Consider the following 23,626-nt stretch of genomic DNA (forward strand, 5'->3'; position numbering starts at 1 on the left):
TAGTAGAAATCAGACCACGGATGGGATCACTGAAAATTCATTTTTCATGAAGCTCACAAAGATTGACAAGATTGACACCAACAAATAGTTATCACCTTATCACAGTTTTTCTTGGCTTGTTTTACCATATCAAATGTGTTTTATAAACACAGTTCCGGGCCCCCTCTCCCTCGTCGGGCCCTTGGAAATCGTCCTAACCTTCCATCAGTGTGAGTAATTAATGATTCTGCTGCAGCACAGTATTGTTGATTGACTGGTGACTCATCATTGCTTCTAAAAGTGCTCAGTATCCTGGTTTACGTGTGTAAATATCCTGTTGCACCAGGTCTGCAAAGTCTATAATTTGAAGCAGTAGATACAGAGGGAGTGGCTTTATTGCATCAGCTATAAGTCACTGCTCACTTTTGAAAAGGCAACGCACCAGTGACAGCTATTGTACCTTTTCCTGAGAGTATAGTAGAAATCAGACCATGGATGGAGTCACTGAAAGTTCATTTTTCATGAAGCATGAAGATTGACTCACACCAACATACACTTAACAGTTTTTCTTGGTTTGTTTTGTCATGACAAATGTATTTTATAAACACACAATAACAACAACAATATAAAAACAGACATAAGAAGTGAAGAGTCAAGACCCTAACTAAAGCAAACATCAAAGTTAATTATTATTTTCATTAAAACATCAACATCTAAACCTCTGTTAATCTCAGTAAGAACTTAGACATAATAAAATCCAAAAAGTTTTGGAGTTGTTTAATCAGCGATTTTGGACTTTTCAGTTCAAAACCATGTTAATCGCAGCCCTACATGTTCTCTGATTGAAAGAAGTCAAAACAGACATGATTTACTGTCATAGAATCCTGCTGTACATAAAGCAAAATCTATCTGATGTTGTTTCAATGTTGCTTCAAAGTAAAATAAGTGATTTAAGTTGAACAAAGATTGATTTGATCTCCATCTTTATCTATTTTTCATTCTTGAAATAACGTTATTTCAAGGTGCAAATGTGATAAAATCAATGTTAAATTCCAACATTGATTCAATGTTGATTCATTTTTGCTTTGCTAAGTATTTTTATTTATTTATTTTTGTTATGTTGTACTGCAGTGTAATTTATCTGCAAACAAAATGTAAAGTTGTGAAATGTTATAAATGTTATAATGCGTCATGTTTGCATGAAAATCCGAAAAAAACTGAAGTGAAACCTTAGTGAATAACTATCATCACAAAAGATCTCAACAGTTGACAGTAACTGGTTCAGACCATACAAACCGGTCTGGGGAGTATCTCTGTTATTCACAACAACACCTTACAAAATACATAGCCTGTGCAGTTTAGGATCACATCACATATGTAGAAGTCAATGTAGGCCCTCTTATTTTTTTCTGCTCCATGTGGATTGCTGCAAAGCTCTGAATAAAATATCACTTTGGATATAAAGACACCAGCAAGATTAGCTATCAGCTGCTACATACTTGAAAAAGACACTGTATTCACAGACTGCAAGGTATGTATGTATTTTCTGTGGGGTGAATAGCTCACTTGTCTGAAGTTAAATTATTATTATTATTATTATTTTTATCATCATAATTTTTTTTTAGAATAATTTATATCATTTTCTTATGTTCTTCTAATCCACACAAACTACTGTAGAATTAGGGATGAATTTTTGTTTGTGTAGCTTGTTGAAATGTTACAATAATTCGTAAAAAAAACTTTGGTGACACTTTCTATTAAGCCCGTATTTATAATGCATTATAAGGGTATTCTTAAGGCATTATAATGAATGCATATTGCATTATAAAAAACTTTATAATGTGCTATAAAATCTCACGAATAATCATAACAACAATTATAATACATTATAGTACTTACGTATTTGTGGTTATAACTTTTAATATGATTATTTATGATTATTTATAACACACAATGAACACCATATTAAATCTACTTCATTTATAATGGGCTATATTAGATTAGATTAGATTAGATTCAACTTTATTGTCATTACACAAGTACAGGTACACTGTAAAAAATGATTGTGATTTTAACAGTAAAAAACTGTAAAATACCACAATAATAACCTGTTAAATGATTAAGAGTAAGTTTCCTTACTATATACAGTGAATAACTGTAATAGATCTAACCTTTGTTTTCGAGAAAGTAGCCTCAGAGTCGACACTCATAGACTGTGTCTGAAACCACTCCCTACACCCTCATTCACTAGTCCTACATTACTTCACTATATAGTCCACTAGACAGAGTGATTGAGAACATATGAGTGAATTCAGACACTGATGAACACCTGCTGTTAACAAACACAATCACTGAAGGAAAGAACAAGAAACAAAACTACAACTGACATACAGCCACAGCCTTAAATGAAATCAACTGAAATAAAACAGCAGAGGATGATTAAACAACTCCACAAACAGCAGCTCCACTTATTACTAACCAGTTTGACTTCATTTCTGTCATATATCTACGAATTAACAGAGGTTTATATTTTATTTCAAATGTTTTGTTTTATCTCACCATTTTGGCGATCAGTGGTTGCTTTTGTTATGCTCTTGACCCTTGACTCTTTGAGGTTAGTTTTTCTTTGGCTGTTATGACTGCGTTTGTAAACACATTAGTTATGACAAGAAAAGCCAAGAGTGTTTGTAGTTTTGGTTAAAACTTAAAAGTGGTGATCATCTTCTAATGACCTGGATCGCTGATCTCAGTTAGTGTCAAACAATGTGGGTGATTTGTAATTAATTTCATATTGGCTATGGTAATAATATTACTCCACAAGTTAAGCTGACAAACCATTATGAAAGAATTTAAAAACCTTTTATGCACAAAACCTTCAGAGTTACAGCATCATTTAGAAACACACAGACATCAGGAATCAGCACATGAACCTCAACAATGGTGACTATTAATAATAAAAAAAAACAATTCATGCTGCAAAGCATGCTGGGTGCCAGTACAAAACTCCCAGAATGCACTGCAGCATGAATAAATTATGCAGCTGAATGTTCTTAATATTTTCTTTATTTGCTTTTATTTTGGTGTTGTTTTTGTTGTTACTTTTCAGTAGACTGTTTTGTGATGTTCAGAGTTGAACCGTTTTTTTTAATTTTTTAATATCGTTTTTGATTGTCAATATCGAATTTTGAGATTCATACGCTGATTGTTGATGTCTGTGTGTGTTTAATTTCTGCCGTAGTTCAATACATTTATTTGTGCATATTCTGGTTAGAGCTGTTTCACAACATTTGATTACTGTAGCAATTAATGGTGCAATTAACATATCACATGTTTAATAAGAGACTTAACATGGGATAACCAGTGAATTAAACTAGATCATGACGGTTTTGACATCACAAACATCAGTCTCCGATGATGATAGATTAATTTGGCGCTTTTGCTTTAAAAACTGTGCTTAATAAACACAGCGAATTAAAAGCAACCAAACAAACACCAATGTTAAAGAGTCACGAGTCAAGAGCCCAACTAAAGCACCCACTGATCGCCAATATGGTGACTTCAAATGAAAGTACAACAACTAAAATCTCAATAAGAGCTTTTGTACACATGGCAGAAATAAAGTAAAAGTGGTTAGTAATAAGATGCTGTTTGTGGAGTTGTTTAATCACCCTCTTCTGAAATATTGAGAGATTTCATGTGTTTTATTTCAGTTGATTTCATCTTGGCTTTAGCTGTAAGTTTTGTTTCTCTGCTCTTGTTTCTCGTTCCTTCAATGATTCTACTTGTTAACAGCAGGTGTTCATCAATAAACTCAATCCTAATTTAATTAGTCACTTAATTCTCTCATTAATTCATCACCGCTTCAGTGTTACTTCAACACTCTGTAGTGTGGACACATAGAAGTGCTTTTTATAACTGAGGATTTTGCTGTGGGATTAAAGGGGTTAAATTTGTGAGATGACAAAACATTCTGTGGAACGTCATTTTAACAGAAATATACCGTAAATTTAATTTACGGAACAAACTGTAAAAAACAGTAGATTACTGGCAACCACAGCTGCCGGTATTTCACCGTAAAATCAAGAAAATAAACAGCAAAATACTGTAAAACCTAACAGTCAACTTCCTGTTGTGTTTTGTGGGTCACCATTGTGCTGGAGAGTAGAGCCTGTGTTTAAGTCAAGGACGGACAGAGAGACACTGATGTTATGCTGCATGTTGCTTTATTTAAAGGCAATAACTGTGTAGCTACTGATATAAAGAGAATCTCTTTGTTAGTTTTAATCACGCATGTATGTGTGTTGCTGTTATTTGCAAGAGTTTTGAGCTGAATTGGTGACTTTGCATAAATCAGTAAGATTTTCTTCATGGATTTAAACAAAGTAGTTCTCAATACTCTTATGCTCACATTACATAAACATTATAAATATTAGTTTATAAACAAATGGCAGTTGGATAATTTAAGCGTAGTCGGCTTCTGCAAATAAAATGTCTTAACTGAAAGGTTTGTGTATTAACATTGTATCAGTTAATGAGATACGGTTTTTCACTGTAAATTTAAACAGTTCTGTAAATCCTAAAATGTTGCTACCGTCTTTTTCACAGTAAAATTCTGGCAACCACAGCTGCCGGTATTTTTCCGTAAATTTAACAGATTTTTTTTTACAGTGTACAGGGCAACGAAATGCAGTTTAGGTCTAACCAGAAGTGCAATAGTAGCAAGTGCAGTATATACAATGGTTGAATAAGTGCAGGACAAGGATATGTACTGAGTATATGTATAAATATATATAGAAAGATGGTTATTAATATAAACAGAATTTACAGGTGAATATGTGTAGTGAATAAATATACAGAAATTACAGGTGAATATGTATAGTGAATAAATATACAGAATTTACAGGTGAATATGTATAGTGAATAAATATACAGAATTTACAGGTGAATATGTATAGTGAATAAATAAGCAGAATTACTATAAGCAGAATTTACAGGTGATATGTACTATCAATATAATATATATACAGATGACTATTACTATAAACAAGGTGTAAAAGTGCAGTGGAAGTGATTGCGTATTACAATTAGACATACGGTGCAAAATGTTAATGTAAGCATTGATAATGTAACAACAGTCGGCAGTGCAAATGAGCATAATCCAATTTAGGTATGGTAGTGCAAGATACAAAAGTAAACAGTTGTTACTGTAATAAAATTTACATTCAGTAGTGCAAATAAGGCAGATGTGAGGTAGGAGAGAAGAGTTAATAATATATGAGGGAGTGGATCAACGGGGGTTAGAGTTCAGTAAAGAGACAGCTCTGGGGAAGAAACTGTTCTTTAGTCTGCTGGTCCTGGTCCGGAGGCACCTGAAACGCCTGCCGGAGGGCAGGAGAGAAAACAGTCTGTGGGCTGGGTGAGAGGAGTCCTTAAGGATGCTGCGAGCTCGATGCAGACAGCGTTTCCTCTGGATGTGTTCGATGGCAGGTAGTGGAGTCCCTGTGATGCGCTGGGCAGTTTTCACCACCCGCTGCAGTGCCTTGCGCTCCGCAACAGAGCAGCTCCCATACCATACTGTGACACAGTTGGTCAGGATGCTTTCTATTGCGCAGCGATAGAAGTTCACCAGGATAGCTGAGGAGAGCTGATTCTTCCTCAGTGTCCTCAGAAAGAAGAGGCGCTGGTGAGCCTTCTTGACCAGGCTGGAGGTGTTGGTTTTCCACAACATGTCCGCCGAGATGTGGATCCCCAGGAACTTGAAACTGGAGACACGCTCAACAGCCATTCCATTGATGTGGATGGTGTCGTGTGTGCCTCTTGACTCCTTCCTGAAGTCCACGATGAGCTCCTTCGTTTTGGTGGTGTTGAGGAGCAGGTTATTTTCAGTGCACCATGTGGCCAGGTGCTGGATCTCCTCCTATAGGCAGTCTCATCGTTGTTACTGATGAGGCCAATCACCGTGGTGTCGTTTGCAAACTTGACGATGGAATTAGATCCATACACAGGCTTGCAGTCGGAGGTGAAGAGGGAGTAGAGAAACGGGCTTAGCACACAGCCCTGTGGTACACCAGTGTTAAGTGTGATGGATGTGGAGCAGGTGAATCCTGATCGAACATTCTGGGGTCTGTTGGTCAGGAAGTCCAAAATCCAGTTACACATTGAGGTATTGATGCCCAGGTCTCCAAGTTTGGCTATTAACTTGGTTGGGATGACAGTGTTGAATGCTGAGCTGAAGTCAACAAACAGCATACGTGCATAAGTGTTCTTATTGTCCAGGTGAGTGAGCACAGAGTGCAGTGCCATGGAAACTGCGTCCTCTGTGCTCCTATTGCTACGGTAGGCAAACTGGTGTGAGTCCAATGTGGATGGTAGAGAGTCTTTTAGGTGTTCCAGGACCAGCCGCTCAAAGCACTTCATGACGATGGGTGTGAGTGCTACAGGGCGGTAGTCATTAGGGCACCTCGGACTAGAGTGTTTTGGCACCGGCACAATGGAAGTGCATTTAAAGCATGTTGGTACGGCTGCTTGGGCAAGAGACAGGTTGAAAATGTCTGTAAAACCCCAGCGAGCTGCTCCGCACATGCCCTGAGAACACGACCAGGGATGTTGTCTGGTCCAGCAGCCTTGTGCGCGCTGATCCGGCTCAGTTCCTTGCAGACATCTGTGGAGGAGAGTATGATTGGTGGGTGGTCATCTGAGGGATTGAGCTTGGTGGCAGTTTCTCTGTTGTCTCTTTCAAAGCGAGCATAAAAGTAATTTAGCTCGTTCAGGAAGTTGACATCAGTGGCTGCGGGGGTGGAGTGGGTGGGTTTGTAGTCACTGATGGCCTGAATGCCCTGCCACATGCGTCGAGGGTCAGAGTTGGAAAAGTGTCCTCTATCTTTAGCTTGTAGCAGTGCTTGGCCTTTTGATGCCCTCTTCAGGTTTGCTCTGGATGTGTTGTAGGCTTGTGCATCTCCTGATCTGAAGGCAGCGTTGCGTGACTTCAACAGGAGTCGCACTTCCTTGTTCATCCAAGGCTTCTGATTTGGATATCTGGTGATCTGTTTCTGGGTTGTAACACTGTCAATGGTGATATTGATATGATCCAATACAGAGGAGGTGTAAGAGTCAATGTCTGTGTGAGCGCCACTGGTGGCTTGAGAAGCAAACATACTCCAGTCTGTGTGTAGAAACCTTTCCTGGAGTGTGGAATCTGCCCCCGCAGGCCACACCTTGATGGTCTTCACTGATGGCTTCACACGGTTGATGAGGGGTGCATATTTGGGGGTGAGGAACAAAGAAAGGTGATCTGACTGTCCCAGGTGGGGGAGGGGTGTCGCAACGTAAGCTCCAGCCATGTTTGTGTAAACATGGTCTAAGGTTTTGTTTCCTCTGGTGTGACAGGAAACATGCTGGTGAAACTTGGGTAGCACTGACTTTAAGTTTGAGTGATTAAAGTCACCTGCAACAATAAAAGCCGCTTCCGGGTGATCAGTCTGTTGTTTACTGATGGCTGCGTGAAGTTCTTTCATAGCAAGCTTGGCATCAGCATCCGGGGGAATATAGGCTGCAGTTATAATGGTGGAAGTGAACTCCGCGGTAGATAAAGCGGTCTACATTTAACCATGAGAAACTCAAGGTTAGCTGAACAATGACTCCCAACAATAGCAGAGTTTGTGCACCAAGCTTTGTTAATGTAAATGCACAATCCACCACCTCTGGTCTTACCGGAGCCATCTAATGTTCTATCCGCCCGAGTGTGTGGCGTCCGCTAGCTCAATAGCGGTGTCCGGTATTCCGCTGTTTAACCAGGTTTCCGTGAAGATTAGGACGTTACAGTTCAAAAGTTTCTTGCTGTGTGTGATGCTGAGTCGAATCTCCTCCATTTTGTTCACTAGCGACCGTACATTGGCAAGGAAAATGCTGGGTAAAGAGAGCCGGTGTGGTGTTAGCCTTAGCTTAGCTCTTAGCCCTCCGCGCTTCCCCCGCCTTTGTTTACGATCTCGACGCCGCCTGCGAGCACTTCCGCCCGGCCGGGTAGGGTGCATAGCCTCGGGTGTCCTAGCGATCTCAGGAAGGAGTCGAAGATTGTCCATAAAAGTGTCGGAAATTCGCAAACCGATATCCAAAAGCTCACAACGGGTGTACGATGTAAAGGCACAACTGTTCTGCACGAACAGGCCCGAGATGAGTAAGAAAAATACCGCAAAATTGCAAAATCTGGAGAGACCCAGAGCCTCGCGATGTACTCGCGCCGCCATCTTGGGTGAAACCATATCATATCATAGCTTGACATTGTTTATTTAAGATCTGCACAGTACCTTACTACATCTCTTGAGTGCAATGTTTATAAAACTATTGTATTAGTAGACTTAGGTACACAGTAAAATCCTGAGTGTTAAATTAACACTGGTCGGAGCATATATGGTCCCACTCTAAAAGAGTGTTAAAGTAACACCGAAGCAGTGTTAAAGTTAATGAGATAATTAAGTGATTAATTAAGTGCTGATTGAGCATTAGTGATGAACAGCTGCTGTTAACAAGCAGAATCACTGAAGAAAAGAGAAACACAAGAACTACAACTGACTTTAGGCACAGCCTTAAGCCCTAAACACACTGCATGATTTTCGCCTGTCCCAGATGAAAGATTGGCATCGTGAAACAATCGTGGCCAATCAGAAATCGCCACGATTTCTTCACAATGCCATTCTTTGATCTGGGACAGCCGGAAATTGTGCAGTGTGTTTCGGGCTTCAGATGAAATCAACTGAAATAAAAGAAAACATTAAATCTCTCAAGATCTCAGCAGAAGATAATTAAACAACTCCACAAACAACATCACCAACTTCATGCATTACTGACCAGTTAGACTTTATTTCTGGAGTATCTAAAACAGAAGTTCTTTATTAAGAATTTAGGTTTAGATGTTTTTTTTTCATTTTTTTTTTTTCAACTTACCGTTTTGGTGAATAGTGTTTGCTTTAGTTACCTCTTGACCCTTGACTTCTTAAATATCAGTTTATTTTTGGCTGTTACAATTGTGTTTATAAAGCGCATTTGTGATGGTGAAAAACGTATGATAAATTCATGCAGCTTAGTCTCTGATTACATTTAGTTTAAATCTGCAGTGCTTTAATGATGTTTATATTGTTGTAGTTAGAGGGTATGGCATGACAATGTGAGAATTTTACAAACCAGTTTTATAAATATGGTTCAAACAGAGGTTTCAATTCTGGCAGTCATAGACATGAAGAATCAGCATGTGAATCTCAGCAATGGATAAAGTAAGAATAAAAGAAAACACTAAGACAATGCAGCTGCATAATTTATTCATGTCACAATGCATGCTGGGAGCCATGGATGAGTTATGATTGGTTCACCCAGAATGCAGCATGAATCTGTCTGATGATCGTCACCATTGTTGAGATTCATAAGCTGATTCTTGATGTCTGCATGTCTAAACAGTACAGATGTTCTAAATTGGTGTGTGAAGTGTTTTTAAGGTTCTTTATATTATTTAATTAAAATGCAGTTGTGCTCAATAATAAGCTAAATTATACATTACCACTCACGACATCAGTGCATCAGGCTACCAGATTACAAATACATAATTTTCAAAAAATGGCCAACATAACTTCGCTACATTTTCTCCTGGTTTTTCTTGCCATAACAAATGCGTTTCATAAACACAATAACAACAAACAGAGAAAGATTAATGTTAAAAAGCCAAGGGTCAAGAGCCCAACTAAAGGAAACGCTTATCTCCATAACGGTGACTTCAAATTTTATTACGTTCAATAAACATTAACATTAACATTAACTCTGTTAATTCTCAATAAGAATTTTTTAGACACACGACAACAAAAGTCAAACTGGTCAGTAATGTGTGAAGTTGGTGATGCTGTTTGTGGTGATGATTAATCATCTTCTGCTGAGATCTTGAGAAATTTTATGTTTTCTTTTATTTCAGTTGATTTCATCTAAGGCTGTGGCTGAAGTCAGTTGTTGTTCTTGTGTTTCTATTTTCTTCAGTGATTCTGCTTGTAAACAGCAGGTGTTCATCACTAATGCTCAATCAGCACTTAATTAATCACATAATTACTAATACTGCTTCGGTGTTACTTTAACACTCTTTTAGAGTGGGACCATATATGCTCCGACCAGTGTTAATTTAACACTTAGGATTTTTCTGTGTACACTCAAAAAAATGATTTGGTCTAATTTGCGCCAGTGTTCATGTGTTTCCACACTACAGAGTGTTCAAGTAGAATTGAAGCAGTGCTGGAGTTAAGGAGATAATTATGTGATGATTGATCATTAATGATGAACACCTGCTGTTATCAAGAAGAATCACCGAAGGAAAGAGAAACACAAGAACTACAACTGACTTCAGCCACAGCTGAAGATGAAATCAACTGAAAAAAAAGAAGACATTAAATCTCTCCAGATCTGATTAAACAGCATCAGACTGACCAGATTGACTTTATTTCTGTCAGACTTCTAGAGAAGCTCTTATTGAGAATTAACAGAGGTTTAGATGCTTTATTGTTTTGTTTGAAATCACCATCAAAGAGACCAGTGTTTCCTTTTGTTGGGCTCTGGGCTCTTGACCCTTGACATGTTGGTGTTAATATTACACTGGTTGCTTTAATTGTGTGTTTATATAGAACGCACTTTGTTTAGCCAGCAAAGCTAAGAAAAAAATAAAAAATAAATAAAAGAGTTGTGGGCAAATGATCCACCGATCTCATTTCAAGTCCAACATCTGATTGTATGGATGTAGTACTGCTTTAGATTTTTTATATAGCTTCAGATGTACTAGTCTTGTAAAATCAGATAATTTAAATAATTTACAAATCACTTTGTGCTCAAAAACTTTTCATCTGTAACAATTCAAAGATCACAGACATCAAGAATCAGCGTATGAATCTCAACAATGGTTACAGTCAACAAAATGCTTCATGTTGCAATGCATGCTGGGTACCAGCATAGTACAAGACTCTCCCATGTATCCCAGCATGCATTGCAGCATGAATAAACAACGCAGCTGAATTGTCTGATTATTTTCTTTTATTCTTACTATTTTATTTTACGTAAGCTGTTATAGTTGTGACTTTTAGTAGCTTGTTTTGTGATGTTCAGAGTTTTATCTGAATATTTTCTTGACTGTCACCATTGTTGAGATTCATACACTGATTCTTGATGTCTGTGGTCTTTGTATTGATACACATGAAAACTTTATGTGCACAAGGTGATTTGTAAATTATTCAAATTATCTGATATTTACAATACTGCAAGATATGAAGCTACGAAAAAACCTAAAACAGTATAATGTCTATATAATCAGAAATTGGACTTGAAATGAGGTCAGGGACCAGTGACAAAATCTATTCACAACTCTTTTTCACTTGGCTTCGTTGGTTAAGCTAAGTGTGTTTTAAATGATCACACAATTAAAGCAACCAGCGTAATATTAACACCAAAATGTCAAGGGTCAAGAGCCCAACAAAAGGAAACACTGGTCTCTTTGATGGTGATTTCAAACAAAACAATAAAGCATCTAAACCTCTGTTAATTCTCAATAAGAGCTTCTCTAGAAGTCTGACAGAAATAAAGTCAATCTGGTCAGTCTGATGCTGTTTAATCAGATCTTGAGAGATTTAATGTCTTCTTTTTTTTCAGTTGATTTCATCTTCAGCTGTGGCTGAAGTCAGTTGTAGTTCTTGTGTTTCTCTTTCCTTCGGTGATTCTTCTTGATAACAGCAGGTGTTCATCATTAATGATCAATCATCACATAATTATCTCCTTAACTCCAGCACTGCTTCAATTCTACTTGAACACTCTGTAGTGTGGAAACACATGAACACTGGCGCAAATTAGACCAAATAATTTTTTTGAGTGTAGACCAAATCATTTTTTTTGAGTGTAGGGTAGGTACAATGTTCACATACTTGCAAAGTATCCTATACTCAGTGTGTCTGTTGAGGAACCATCAAAATAAAGTGTTTGTCACAGGTCGTGGTTGTAGAAAGAGGTTCAGACAAAGGAGTAAACGAAAAGGGGTTTTAATAGACATCAACTCACGTAGACCATTGAAAGCAAATAACATTAATCTGAGATCAAGACTGAACAGAAGCAGAAGGCTTATAAAGACCAGCAAACTAAGGAGCAAACGAGATGAATGATACAACACAGATGGAACAGAATACATTTTAAAATCATAAAAAGCCCTTTTTTAATCCCCCCAAAACCTAAACAGTCTCAATTATCAAGCCATTTTGATTTTGGAGTGAATAAGCAGCGCTCTCTTCCACCTTCAATACCATGACTGAGGTGAGACCCTTGAGCAAGGCACCAAACCCCCAACTGCTCCCCAGGTGCCACAGCAATATGGCTGTTCACTGTTCTGTGCCCGTGCGCACTTGGGTGGGTTAAATGCAGAACACAAATTCTGAGTATGGTTCAACATACTTGGCCACACTTCACTTCACATTTGCTAAATTTGTTTATGTCTGGCTGCGCAAATCATTTTGCTCCAGACTGTTTACTGAATGAGGGACAATTCAAGGCAGGTTTTAACTCAAGTTAAAACTCAAGAATGGATCAGTACCCGTTGTTCATGATCCAGCTGTACCTCCAGAAAGAGTAAGTCTCACACTTTATATTTTTTATGGTTATTTGCGAATTGCCTTTGCTCTTCCACAGAAGAGAGGGGCAGGGCGACGGGAAACACTGGAATCTTAAAAAAAAATAAAGCATATACATAAGCCCATATAGGAAATATAAGAGTTATCGGATAAGCATGTTATAAACATCTGAAACATTGGTGTTTCATATTTTAGAGCAGTCACTGCAATTTATGAAAGATGTCTGTATGTGGGAGTATGTGTGAAAAAAATCAGATGTAACCCGCTTGTAATCCTTAACATTTTCATAAGTAACTGTAATTTAATTACACATTTTTTCTTAGTAACTGTAACTAATTACAATTACTATTATTTTGTAATTAAATTATGTAATTCCATTACATGTAACTAGATACTCCCCGACACTGTCCATTGTAACTTAAGCGGATGGATTGTGTTCATTGTGTGTTATAAATCATCATACACTTAAAAGCTGTAACCACAAATAAGTAACTATTGTAATACATTAAAACTGTTCTTATGAATATTCATGAGATGATACAGCATATTATAAAGTTATTTATAATGCATTATGCATTCATTATAATGCCTTAAGAATACCTTTATAATGTATTTTAAATTTGTGCTTCATAGAAAGTGTTACCAAAACTTCTGTACAATATACCACTGCCTCATTCTAATAATGCATGGTATTATGTAATGCTTTTCAGTTAATAATGTATTGTTCTAATAATTGGGTTGTGTTATGATTATATTTGTTTGATTTTATAAAAGCTCAAAACAGTGTGATGCCATTACGCTTATCAAATAAAATCTTTCTGTCTGTTTGGCCATTAAATATCTAATTTTGGGATCAGGATTATTTTAAACCACCATTCATTTTGTTTCCACAGGTTATATTGGTCCAGCCCACTGCTATCTTGAAACATCCATTTATACAAAAAGAGAATTGTTTTAAAAAAACACATCATGGCATCATGTTTTTCAAAGGGTTGCCTGAGGTATCTGTCTATCTTACTTTGAGCAATGAGTTTAAAAAAGCACATTTGTTGAAATAGGACAAAGGTACTAATATGAAAAAGTTACTAATATGTACACTGTAATTTTTTTTTTTTACTTATCTTTTTTAATAATCGTTTTTACATTTGACTCAGATAAGTTGTATTTACTGTATTTTGCATTTTAAGTATTTTCAACATGACAAATATAGTTATTTGAACTTATAGAGTTTACTGAGAATAACTTTATGAAAATAAGATATTCAGTATCAAAGTTCATGCAACTTAACTATTTGACTTATTTTCTTGCACTCAGTTAAGTTGTATTTACTTGTTTTCAACTTATTTCAGTCGACAACTTTTTGATTCCCATTTAAATCCCATTTTAACATAAATTAGTGCTGTCAAATGATTAATCACATCCAAAATAAAAGTTTTGGTTTACATATATGTCACTGTAAAAAATGATTCACTATATTTACTCAATAAAATTGAGTAATCCACTATATTTACTCAATAAAATTGAGGTAACAATTTGCACTTAATTTTTTGGAGTAGATTCTATCCTATATATTGAGTAAAGAGTACCTAAATTTTACAGCTATGACAAACTAAAAGAAATTAAGTAATGTCTACCTAATATTTTTCATTAAATTACATAACTAATTACTTATAAAAATTGAGTAACATTAACTCTATTGTTAGTAGGCAACAGTTCATCGCTGTAAAACCCAACAAGTTAGGGTAACAAACCGTTTGAGTAAACCGATTGCCTTAAAACATTTAAGTTTTTAAAACTAACAATTATGAGTGCTCTGAACTTATTTCAGTCAGACATCTACAGAACATCTTATTGAGAATTAACTAAGGTTTAGATGTTGATTTATTGTTTCAATTGAAGCAACCATGTTAGAGATCAGTGTCTGCTTTAGTTGGGCTCTTGACCCTTGACTTATGTGTTAAATGGGTTTTTTTTTTCTTTGGTTGTTGTAACCATGTGTTCCTCGAACATATTTGTTACAGCTCGAAACCCAGAGGAAATGATCGGTAGTTGGTTGTCATATATTTATAATGACAATCATCTGTAAGTAAACTGATCTCATTGAGAGTAAGCGCAGACTCGTTGTGTGTCTAATCTCCGGTTAAGTGAATGTTGCATTGCTTATAGTAAAAGTGTTTGTTACAGTCAGTTAACAAAGGAGTTTCTAAACATTTTGTCCACAAAAAGTTTCAATCTATGGCAGTAACTGGACTCACACAGATATCAAGAATCAGCTTATGAACCTCAACAATGGTGACCATTAAAAGAAAATAAAAATCAGTTCAGTTCACTTACAGATGATTGTCATTATAAACATATGACAACCAACTACCGATCATTTCCGCTGGGTTTCGAGCTGTAACAAATATGCTCGAGGAACACATGGTTACAACAACCAAAAAAAAAAAAAAACCCCATCTAACACAGAAGTCAAGGGTCAAGAGCCCAACTAAAGCAGACACTGATCTCTAACATGGTTACTTCAATTGAAACAATAAATCAACATCTAAACCTTAGTTAATTCTCAATAAGATGTTCTGTAGATGTCTGACTGAAATAAGTTCAGAGCACTCATAATTGTTAGTTTTAAAAACTTAAATGTTTTAAGGCAATCGGTTTACTCAAACGGTTTGTTACCCTAACTTGTTGGGTTTTACAGCGATGAACTGTTGCCTACTAACAATAGAGTTAATGTTACTCAATTTTTATAAGTAATTAGTTATGTAATTTAATGAAAAATATTAGGTAGACATTACTTAATTTCTTTTAGTTTGTCATAGCTGTAAAATTTAGGTACTCTTTACTCAATATATAGGATAGAATCTACTCAAAAAAATTAAGTGCAAATTGTTACCTCAATTTTATTGAGTAAATATAGTGAATCATTTTTTACAGTGTGTGTGTGTGTGTATATATATATATATATATATATATATATATATATATACATATACATATACAGACACAGACACACACACACACACACACACACACACACACACACACACACATGTGGGTATAGAAAAGAATCACCCCCCTCTAAAATAATTACATCTTGCCTGAAATGAAGACGGACACAGCTTTTGTTTTATGCAGCTGTATTTACTGCAAATTATAACAGCCAAGTGAAAGATATAACACCAATATGTCAGAGAAAAAATAAATAAAAAACAGAATCACCAAGTTGGAAATAGTACTGCAGTCTTCAAGTAATTTCACAGATTTTAAATGGGGTTTAAGTCTGGGCTTTGATTAGGCCATTCACCCTTTTCTCCTTCAACCACTGTGTGCTCAGTTTTGCTGTGTGCTTTGGGTTATTGTCATGTTGGAAGGTAAATCTTCTTCCCATTGACAACTTTCTGGCAGAGGGCAGCAAATCTTCCTCAATAATTTTGATGGTATTTTGCCTCATTCATTTTCCTTCTATCCTGACATATGCTCCAGTCCCTGTTGCAGAGAAACACCCCCATAACAGGATATTACCACCTCCATTCTTTACTGTAGGAATAGTATTATTTGGATGGTGAGCTGTATTGGACTTCCGCCAGACATTTTGTTTGGTGTTGAGGCCAAATAATTAAATTTTAGTCTCATCTGACCATAACACCTTTTTCCATGTGGCCATCTTTTCCAAAGCTCAGTCTTAACTGCATGTGGCCTTTCTTTTTTCCATATAAGCCACATTTTTGGAGAATTTGTGACATTGTTGTCACATGCACACAATGACCACTCTTTGTCATAAATTCCTGCAGCTGCTTCAGATTTGCTGTCAGCCTCTTGGTTGCCTCTCTGACCAGTTTCCTCCTGGCTCTTTCATTCAGTTTGGAGCGACATCCTGATCCAGGGAGGGTCTGTGTTGTACCAAATACCTTAAAAATAGACTTCACTGCCCAGTCAACATGTGAGATCACGAGGTGATCACAGTGACATCACATCATTCTCATACGGTGATACTCACAGTGTGAGTAATATATGAGCTCATTGTGAACTCAGAAAGATGAGCGGGGTTCTTACTTCTTTCAGACATCTACAAAAGCCCTTATTGAGAATTAACAGATTTAGATGATGATGTTTTATTGTTTTGTTTGACGTTACCATCGTGGCGAGTAGTGTTTGCTTTAGTTGGGCTCTTGACCCTTGACTTTATAACATTATATTTTTTTGGGGCTGCTGTAACTGTGTTTGAAAGGCACATTTATTACGGCAAGGAAAACCAAAAAGAGACTGCAACCAGGTGGTGTTGGTTTGTTACTGTGCAGTGATGATAACAGCGCAAACATCACCTAGATTCAGTATGCAGTCTTTGTGAGGAGTTGTCGATCTAAAGTTATTAATAATAGCTCAGAGATTATACAGTATAGAACCCAGCATGTCATAACAGTTTATGAAGGATTTAAAAGCATGATAAGACACAAACATTTTGAACTACTCTGTCATTTAAACACAAAGAGAGACATCAAGAATCGGTGTATGAATCTCAACAATGGTGACAATCAAAAGCTTCATGCTGCAATGCATGCTGGGTACCTAGTCTCTGTGCACTGAGTGCACTTTGACCTCACATTAGTATGAGCACACAGTGAGGGCGCTGTGAGGTTACACTTTTAGCTCACTGTTACCTCACATTGTGACCTCATCACGAGTATCCTGTGAGCTCATGGTGACATCACTGTGAGATCAAATTGTTGACTGGGTGTGCTTCTAGTCACTGATAAAGCCTTTGAAATTGTTTTGCATCCATCTACTGACTTGGGCCTGTCCACAGCTTTATCCTGGATATCTTTTGACAGGGTCTTGCCATCCATAGTTGATTGTTTGCTTCAGTTGATCTACCAAGGACTGAAATGCTGCAGTAAAAGCTCTTTTCATGCAGAGATAATCAGAACCCAGTCAACAATTTGATCTCACAGTGATGTCACCATGATCTCACAGGATACTCGTGATGAGGTCACAATGTGAGGTAACAGTGAGCTAAAAGTGTAACCTCACAGCACCCTCACTGTGTGCTCATACTAATGTGAGGTCAAAGTGCACTCACTGCACAGAGAATAGGTACCCAGCATGCATTTCAGCATGAAGCTTTTGATTGTCACCATTGTTGAGATTCATGCACTGATTCTTGATGTCTCTCTTTGTGTTTGATTGACAGGTTACTTAATAATGTTTGTGTCTTATGATTTTATAATCCTTCTTAATTGATTATGAGACTGCTGGATCTATGCTGTACAATCATAGAGCTATTATATTTAGAAACTTTAGGTTAATAATACTTCACCAATATGCACTTCACTGCATATTGAGTCTAGGTGACGATTGTGTTGCTGTCATCAACAACAAACCAATATCACCTGGTTACAGTCTTTTCGTGGTTTTCCTTGCCATAACAAATGTGCTTTACAAACACAGTTACAGCAGCCCCAAAAAATATGTTATAATGTCAAGGGTCAAGAGCCCAACTAAAGCAAACACTACTCGCCACGATGGTAACGTCAAACAAAACAATAAAACATCATCATCTAAATCTCTGTTAATTCTCAATAAGCGCTTTTGTAGATGTCTGACAGAAATTAAGTCAGTCTGGTTAATAATAAGTGAAGCTGGTAATTCGTTTATTTCAGTTGATTTAATCTAAGGCTGTTTCTGGAAGTCAGTTGTATGTTTGGAGAAGGTTCTTATAACAGAAATCTGTTAGCTGGACGTGCACTCATGAGCTCATCATGTGAGAGCACTGTGATATCTCTGTGATAGTGTTGAGAAACAGGAAGTAGAATGTCCCCTGGTTACCAATATTTGAACTGCCTCCTCTCAACTTGCTCAACATTTTGGGTTCACAATGAGCTCACAAATTACTCACACTGTGAGGATCACTGTATGAGAATGGTGTGACGTCACTGTGATCATCGCGTGATCTCACGTGTTGACTGGGAATGACCTCAGCTGATCACAGTTGAAAGTCAAATGGCTTTGTATGCAACTGAGAAGGTGATTTGCTACAACTGATTGAGTTTACAAATCATTTTTAGGAGGGGAGTGATCCTTTTTCCAACTCACTTGGATGAAAGATATAAAATCCCAGCTAACAGAATTTTGTTATAAGATCGTTCTCCAAATATTGTGTGTTGGTTCTGGCAACATAAAAAAATGTTTTTTGACGTTAATTCTTGACGTTAGAGGAACGTTTTTAAAAGGTATGATGTTACTCAAAAGTTCTTTCAACTTAATTTTGATGTAAAATTCAACATTCGAGGAACGTAGATTTGTAACATTCCAAGAACATAAAAATGTCCAGTTTACTTAATGTTAGTAGAATGTTATTTCAAGATTAGTATGATGTTCCTGAAAAATTCTTAATCATTCAAACACCTGCTGTGAACAAGCACTGAAAGAAAGAGAAATAAGAACACAAACTACAACTTTCTTCAGCCACAGCCTTAGATGAACTGAAGATAAAAGACATTAAATATCTCAAGATCTGATTAACCTCTTAACTGTCACCGTCCACCCTGTGGGACGCCTACCTTTACTTCACTATTTTACAATTAAATCCTAATCTAATCATGACAAACTATATATCGTTGGAAAGGTCTAAGACTCCTAAATAGGTATTTTACCACTTTTTCTGTTAAAAAATTATGTAGGAAAAGTAATAGATTAATTTATGACCAGAGGTGTCAAATCCAGGGTCAGAAAGTAAAAGTCCTGCCATGTGTTTATTCCACCCATGAACTCAGCAGCTGATTTCACCAGAGGAGGAACCAACTCATTCCTTTCAAGTCACAAGCAAGTTTCGAATCAAATCCCAAGACCTCAACGAGTTGAGGTAATTAAGAGATAATTGAGAGACTAATTAAATGTTGATTGTGCATTAGTGATGAACACCTGCTGTTATTGAGAATTACAGAGGATCAGATGTTGATGTTTTATTGGTTAAAATGATGCCACCATCATGGAGATCAGTGTTTGCTTTAGTTGGGCTCTTGACCCTTTTAGTAACTGAGAATGGATTGCTTTTAAGCAATTGCAATGTTGCTTCACAACAAACATTTGCACATTGCTGAATTAAAAGCTTGAGGAAGCAGATGAGCTTACACTTTTGGCTTTTATGTCACTTGAATGGACATCATGAAGGTGTCTGTCTTTGGTTTATTTACTGATGTTCAGCTGTTACAGAACTGCAGGAATTTACTATTAAACAAATGCCATCGTAATATTAAATATTGGAAAAAATTAAGAATTATATTGCTCAGGCTTTTAGACATGAACACTTATCATACGATCCTCAACAGTGGTGACAATAATTATTCATACTGTGGTGTTACCCAGCATGCATTGCAGCATGAAGCATTTTGTTGATTGTCACCATTGTTGAGATTCATACGCTGGTTCTTGATGTCTGTGTGTGTCTGAGTAGGACTGGAGTTTAAATATTTAAATGCATTAAATTTAAAATTCTTTCTCTATAACTACTACAGCAGTAAATTCATTGCGTACTGTGGTTTCACAGAGTTGTTTATTCAAAAGCAGGACATAAATTAAAAAAATGAAAAATGTTGTATGTATATATATATATATATATATATACACACAGTATATTGGATGCAAACAGGTAAGCACCTGATGATTACCTCATCATATGAAAACAACTAACAGTTGCTCACTGCACAGCACTGATCTCTCCGCTTTACAACAGCACATGCATTGCTACAGAGAGATCTAACACAGGAGTCAAGGGTCAAGAGCCCAACTAAAGCAAACACTGATCTACATGATGGTGGTATCATTTTAACCAATAAAACATCAACATCTGATCCTCTGTGATTCACAGTAACAGCAGGTGTTCATCACTAATGCACAATCATCATTTAATTAGTCTCTCAATTATCTCTTAATTACCTCAACTCGTTGAGGTCTTGGGATTTGACTCGAAACTTGCTTGTGACTTGAAAGGAATGAGTTGGTTCCTCCTCTGGTGAAATCAGCTGCTGAGTTCATGGGTGGAATAAACACATGGCAGGACTTTTACTTTCTGACCCTGGATTTGACACCTCTGTTTATGACAAGAGTGCACCTGAAAAAAATCTACATCATGACATGAATTCTGACCTTTGTCACAGAAAGTCTTCTTAGTTGCCTTTTTCTCTATCACGAATTAGAAATCATAAGAAATTATTTATCAGTAGAAAACTTAAAATTTCAAAATTCATCCTTTGAAACCCATTTTAAAATCAGACATTGCATTAGCATGTAAATGGTACATTAAAATCATGTTACAAAATATTTTCATTCATGAATTATAAAAAATTAAGTTTGGATAGTGCACTATAATGTCTCTGTTCAAAACTGTGGGTGACAGTTAAGGGGTTAAACAACTCCACAAACAGCATTACCAGCTTTAATTATTACTAACCAGATTGACTTTACTTCTGTCAGATGTCTACAGCAGTTCATATTGAGAATTAACAGAGGTTTAGATGTTGAAAATTTCGTTTGAAAATTTTCACCATCATGGAGATCAGTGTTTGCTTTAGTTGGGCTCTTGACCCTTGACTTTTGTTGAGTTGCTTCTTTTGCAGCAATTTCAGTTGTTTTCAGAAAACATTGTTGTGTTGACAACACAGCTCAACATATCTGTTTTTATAACAGACAAATATCTGCTTTAAAGCAGTTTGAAGAACTGCCTTTTATGTTGTTTTGTTTACTTCTGGAGTTGCAATGTTATATGAGAAAGAAGTAATAAATAGTGATGTGACGTTCGACACTGAGTCTTCGAAGCCTGTATCAAAAAAACAAATCATCTTGCAGTGAAGCACTGTACCGAAGCTTGATTGGTTTTGCCAAAACCACGTGATCTGTGACATCCGAAGATTTGTTTTCGCACACAACCGCGTGACTGCTTCGTATTCAGTTTCAAATAACGCGAACCACTTGCGCAGTTTGAAGTGTCACTCACTTCTTCGATAAGAATGAATCAATATACGAATAAATATATGCATGTGTAGTTTTGTGCATGTTCATTTTGTATTAATTCCCGCTTCACAATCACTTCAGCTGACCATTCTGATAATCTTCTTTTATTTTGATCATTTATGCATATCATATATTCTTGCCTATTTTTTCTACAAATTTATTCACAGACTCATTTATTCATATATTGTGTGAAACAATGACTGACAAGTAAAAGATTAATTTATATAGAGTTAATACTTTCTTTGCCTTATTTTCATAGCACAAACTGATTTATTATCTGAAACAATCCAAAAATGGCTGGGTCGTTTGGGATGCAAAGGCAGGGTCCGTGTACCTTCGGATAATTCGTTTTTTGATTTAATATTGAAATCTGAAAAATGAAAAAAACGCCACCTTTTTCGTTTTTCATTTGTTCAAACAAAACGAAAAATCAAGAATTCGGCTTCATTTTTCGTTTTTACTTTCAGGGACAGAAAAGGGATAAACTACTTGAATATTCGATCTCTACAAGTGGGCGGAGTGAAACGCCCCTCTCCGCTGATTGGTCAACCAAACATTACAACATAATAATAGTCATAAAAACATAATAAAAGTCCTCCGCTACGATGTATTCTTAAAGTGTTTATTTCTACTACATTTGATCTCTTTCTCTTCAACAAACAGCTAGATTAAGGAATGGCTTGACACAAACAATACCGAGGCAGAGCCTAGACAGAGATTTCTTTTGTGTAGGCTTAAATTCTGCAACCTACCCCTGAAATCTCATAAATATTAATTTAATTCGTACCTGCACACACAACTACCTACTAGCCTACATCTTTGGCACGGCCGCCTGATTTATTATAGCTAACCACCCTGCTGAAAAAAACAATAGAACCCTGCCCAAAACACAATAGAAAATGTAATGGATTTAATGGTTATGATGAGAATTGTATTGGTGTTAATGGAAACTATAATGGTGTCTACTGGTATGTGATAGATTCTATTGGTGGGATGTTAAATCCTATTGGAAAAATGCCCAAAACACACTACAAAAAGGAATTTTGTAATGGTTTTACTGGAAAAAGCTAATGGTTCATAATGGTATTTTAATGTAAACCACTGGAATGTCTGTGATGGTTTCTAATGGGCTTCTATTGTTTTTTTTTTTTGTTTTTTTTTTTTAGTAGGGCACCTATTAAAATCTGTGTGGCAAAACTGCGCAACGTATGGGAAGCCAAACAACCCAAAAGTGGGAGAAACAGTGCGATTTTAAAGAGTTTGCGCCGCGCTGTCCTGTCATAGGCTCAATGGACCGAGCGGCACGACCGACTCTACAGCGCAGGGAGGACGTGTTTGCTAGCGCCACCGAACTGACAGCGCAGCGCGAACATAAGAAGTTCGTTTTTTTTCCCTGCACGTTAACATAATGAAGATCAGTATTAAGTTAATAACCCTAAAATAAATGCAGTGCAAAATTCAAAATACATCATATTGAATTTACATTCACTGTCCCCAATTTTGAAAGAGTTTGTTTTTAAATCAATTAATTAACTGTTATTTATTTATTTATTTAATATGGAGCGTAGAGAAAAGCCTGACAAACGTAGCAATTATATAAAATTGCACTGTTAAAGTTAAAGAACATTACCTTGGATGTTCCCTGGTCTTTAGAGACCAAAAAAAAAAAAAAAAATTCCCTGGACCACACAAAGCAAAGGTATGTTTGCAGCAATAGCCAACATTGTATGGGCCAAAATTGTCAATTTTTTCTTTTATTCCAAAAATCATTAGGATATTACTGTAAGTAAAGATCATCCATGAAGATATTTTGTAAATCCCCAAATAAATCAAAACTTAATTTTTGATTAGTAATATAAGCTAAGAACTTCATTTGGACAAAAGCGATTTTCTCAATATTTAGATTTTTTTTTTTTTTTTGCACCATCAGATTCCAGATTTTCAAATTTGTATCTCATAACAAAACATACATCAATTGAAAGCTTATTTATTCAGCTTTCAGATGATGTATA

General features: G+C 36.4%; 1 protein-coding gene across 2 annotated transcripts in view; it reads left to right on the forward strand.

The window, feature by feature from the left end:
• The first annotated feature begins 1,355 nt into the window (after positions 1-1,355).
• LOC131547622 (glutathione hydrolase 1 proenzyme-like) overlaps positions 1,356-23,626 on the forward strand; it is a 91,390-nt gene continuing 69,119 nt past the window's right edge. For both annotated transcript variants that reach the window (XM_058788272.1, XM_058788273.1), the window contains exons 1-2: positions 1,356-1,510; positions 13,502-13,609. In XM_058788272.1, the coding sequence (XP_058644255.1) occupies positions 13,578-13,609 (32 nt within the window). In that variant the 5' untranslated portion in view covers positions 1,356-1,510; positions 13,502-13,577. The remainder of the gene's footprint in view (positions 1,511-13,501; positions 13,610-23,626) is intronic.

The sequence above is a fragment of the Onychostoma macrolepis genome, chromosome 01 (assembly GCF_012432095.1).
Source record: "Onychostoma macrolepis isolate SWU-2019 chromosome 01, ASM1243209v1, whole genome shotgun sequence".
NCBI classification, from domain to species: Eukaryota; Metazoa; Chordata; class Actinopteri; order Cypriniformes; family Cyprinidae; genus Onychostoma; species Onychostoma macrolepis.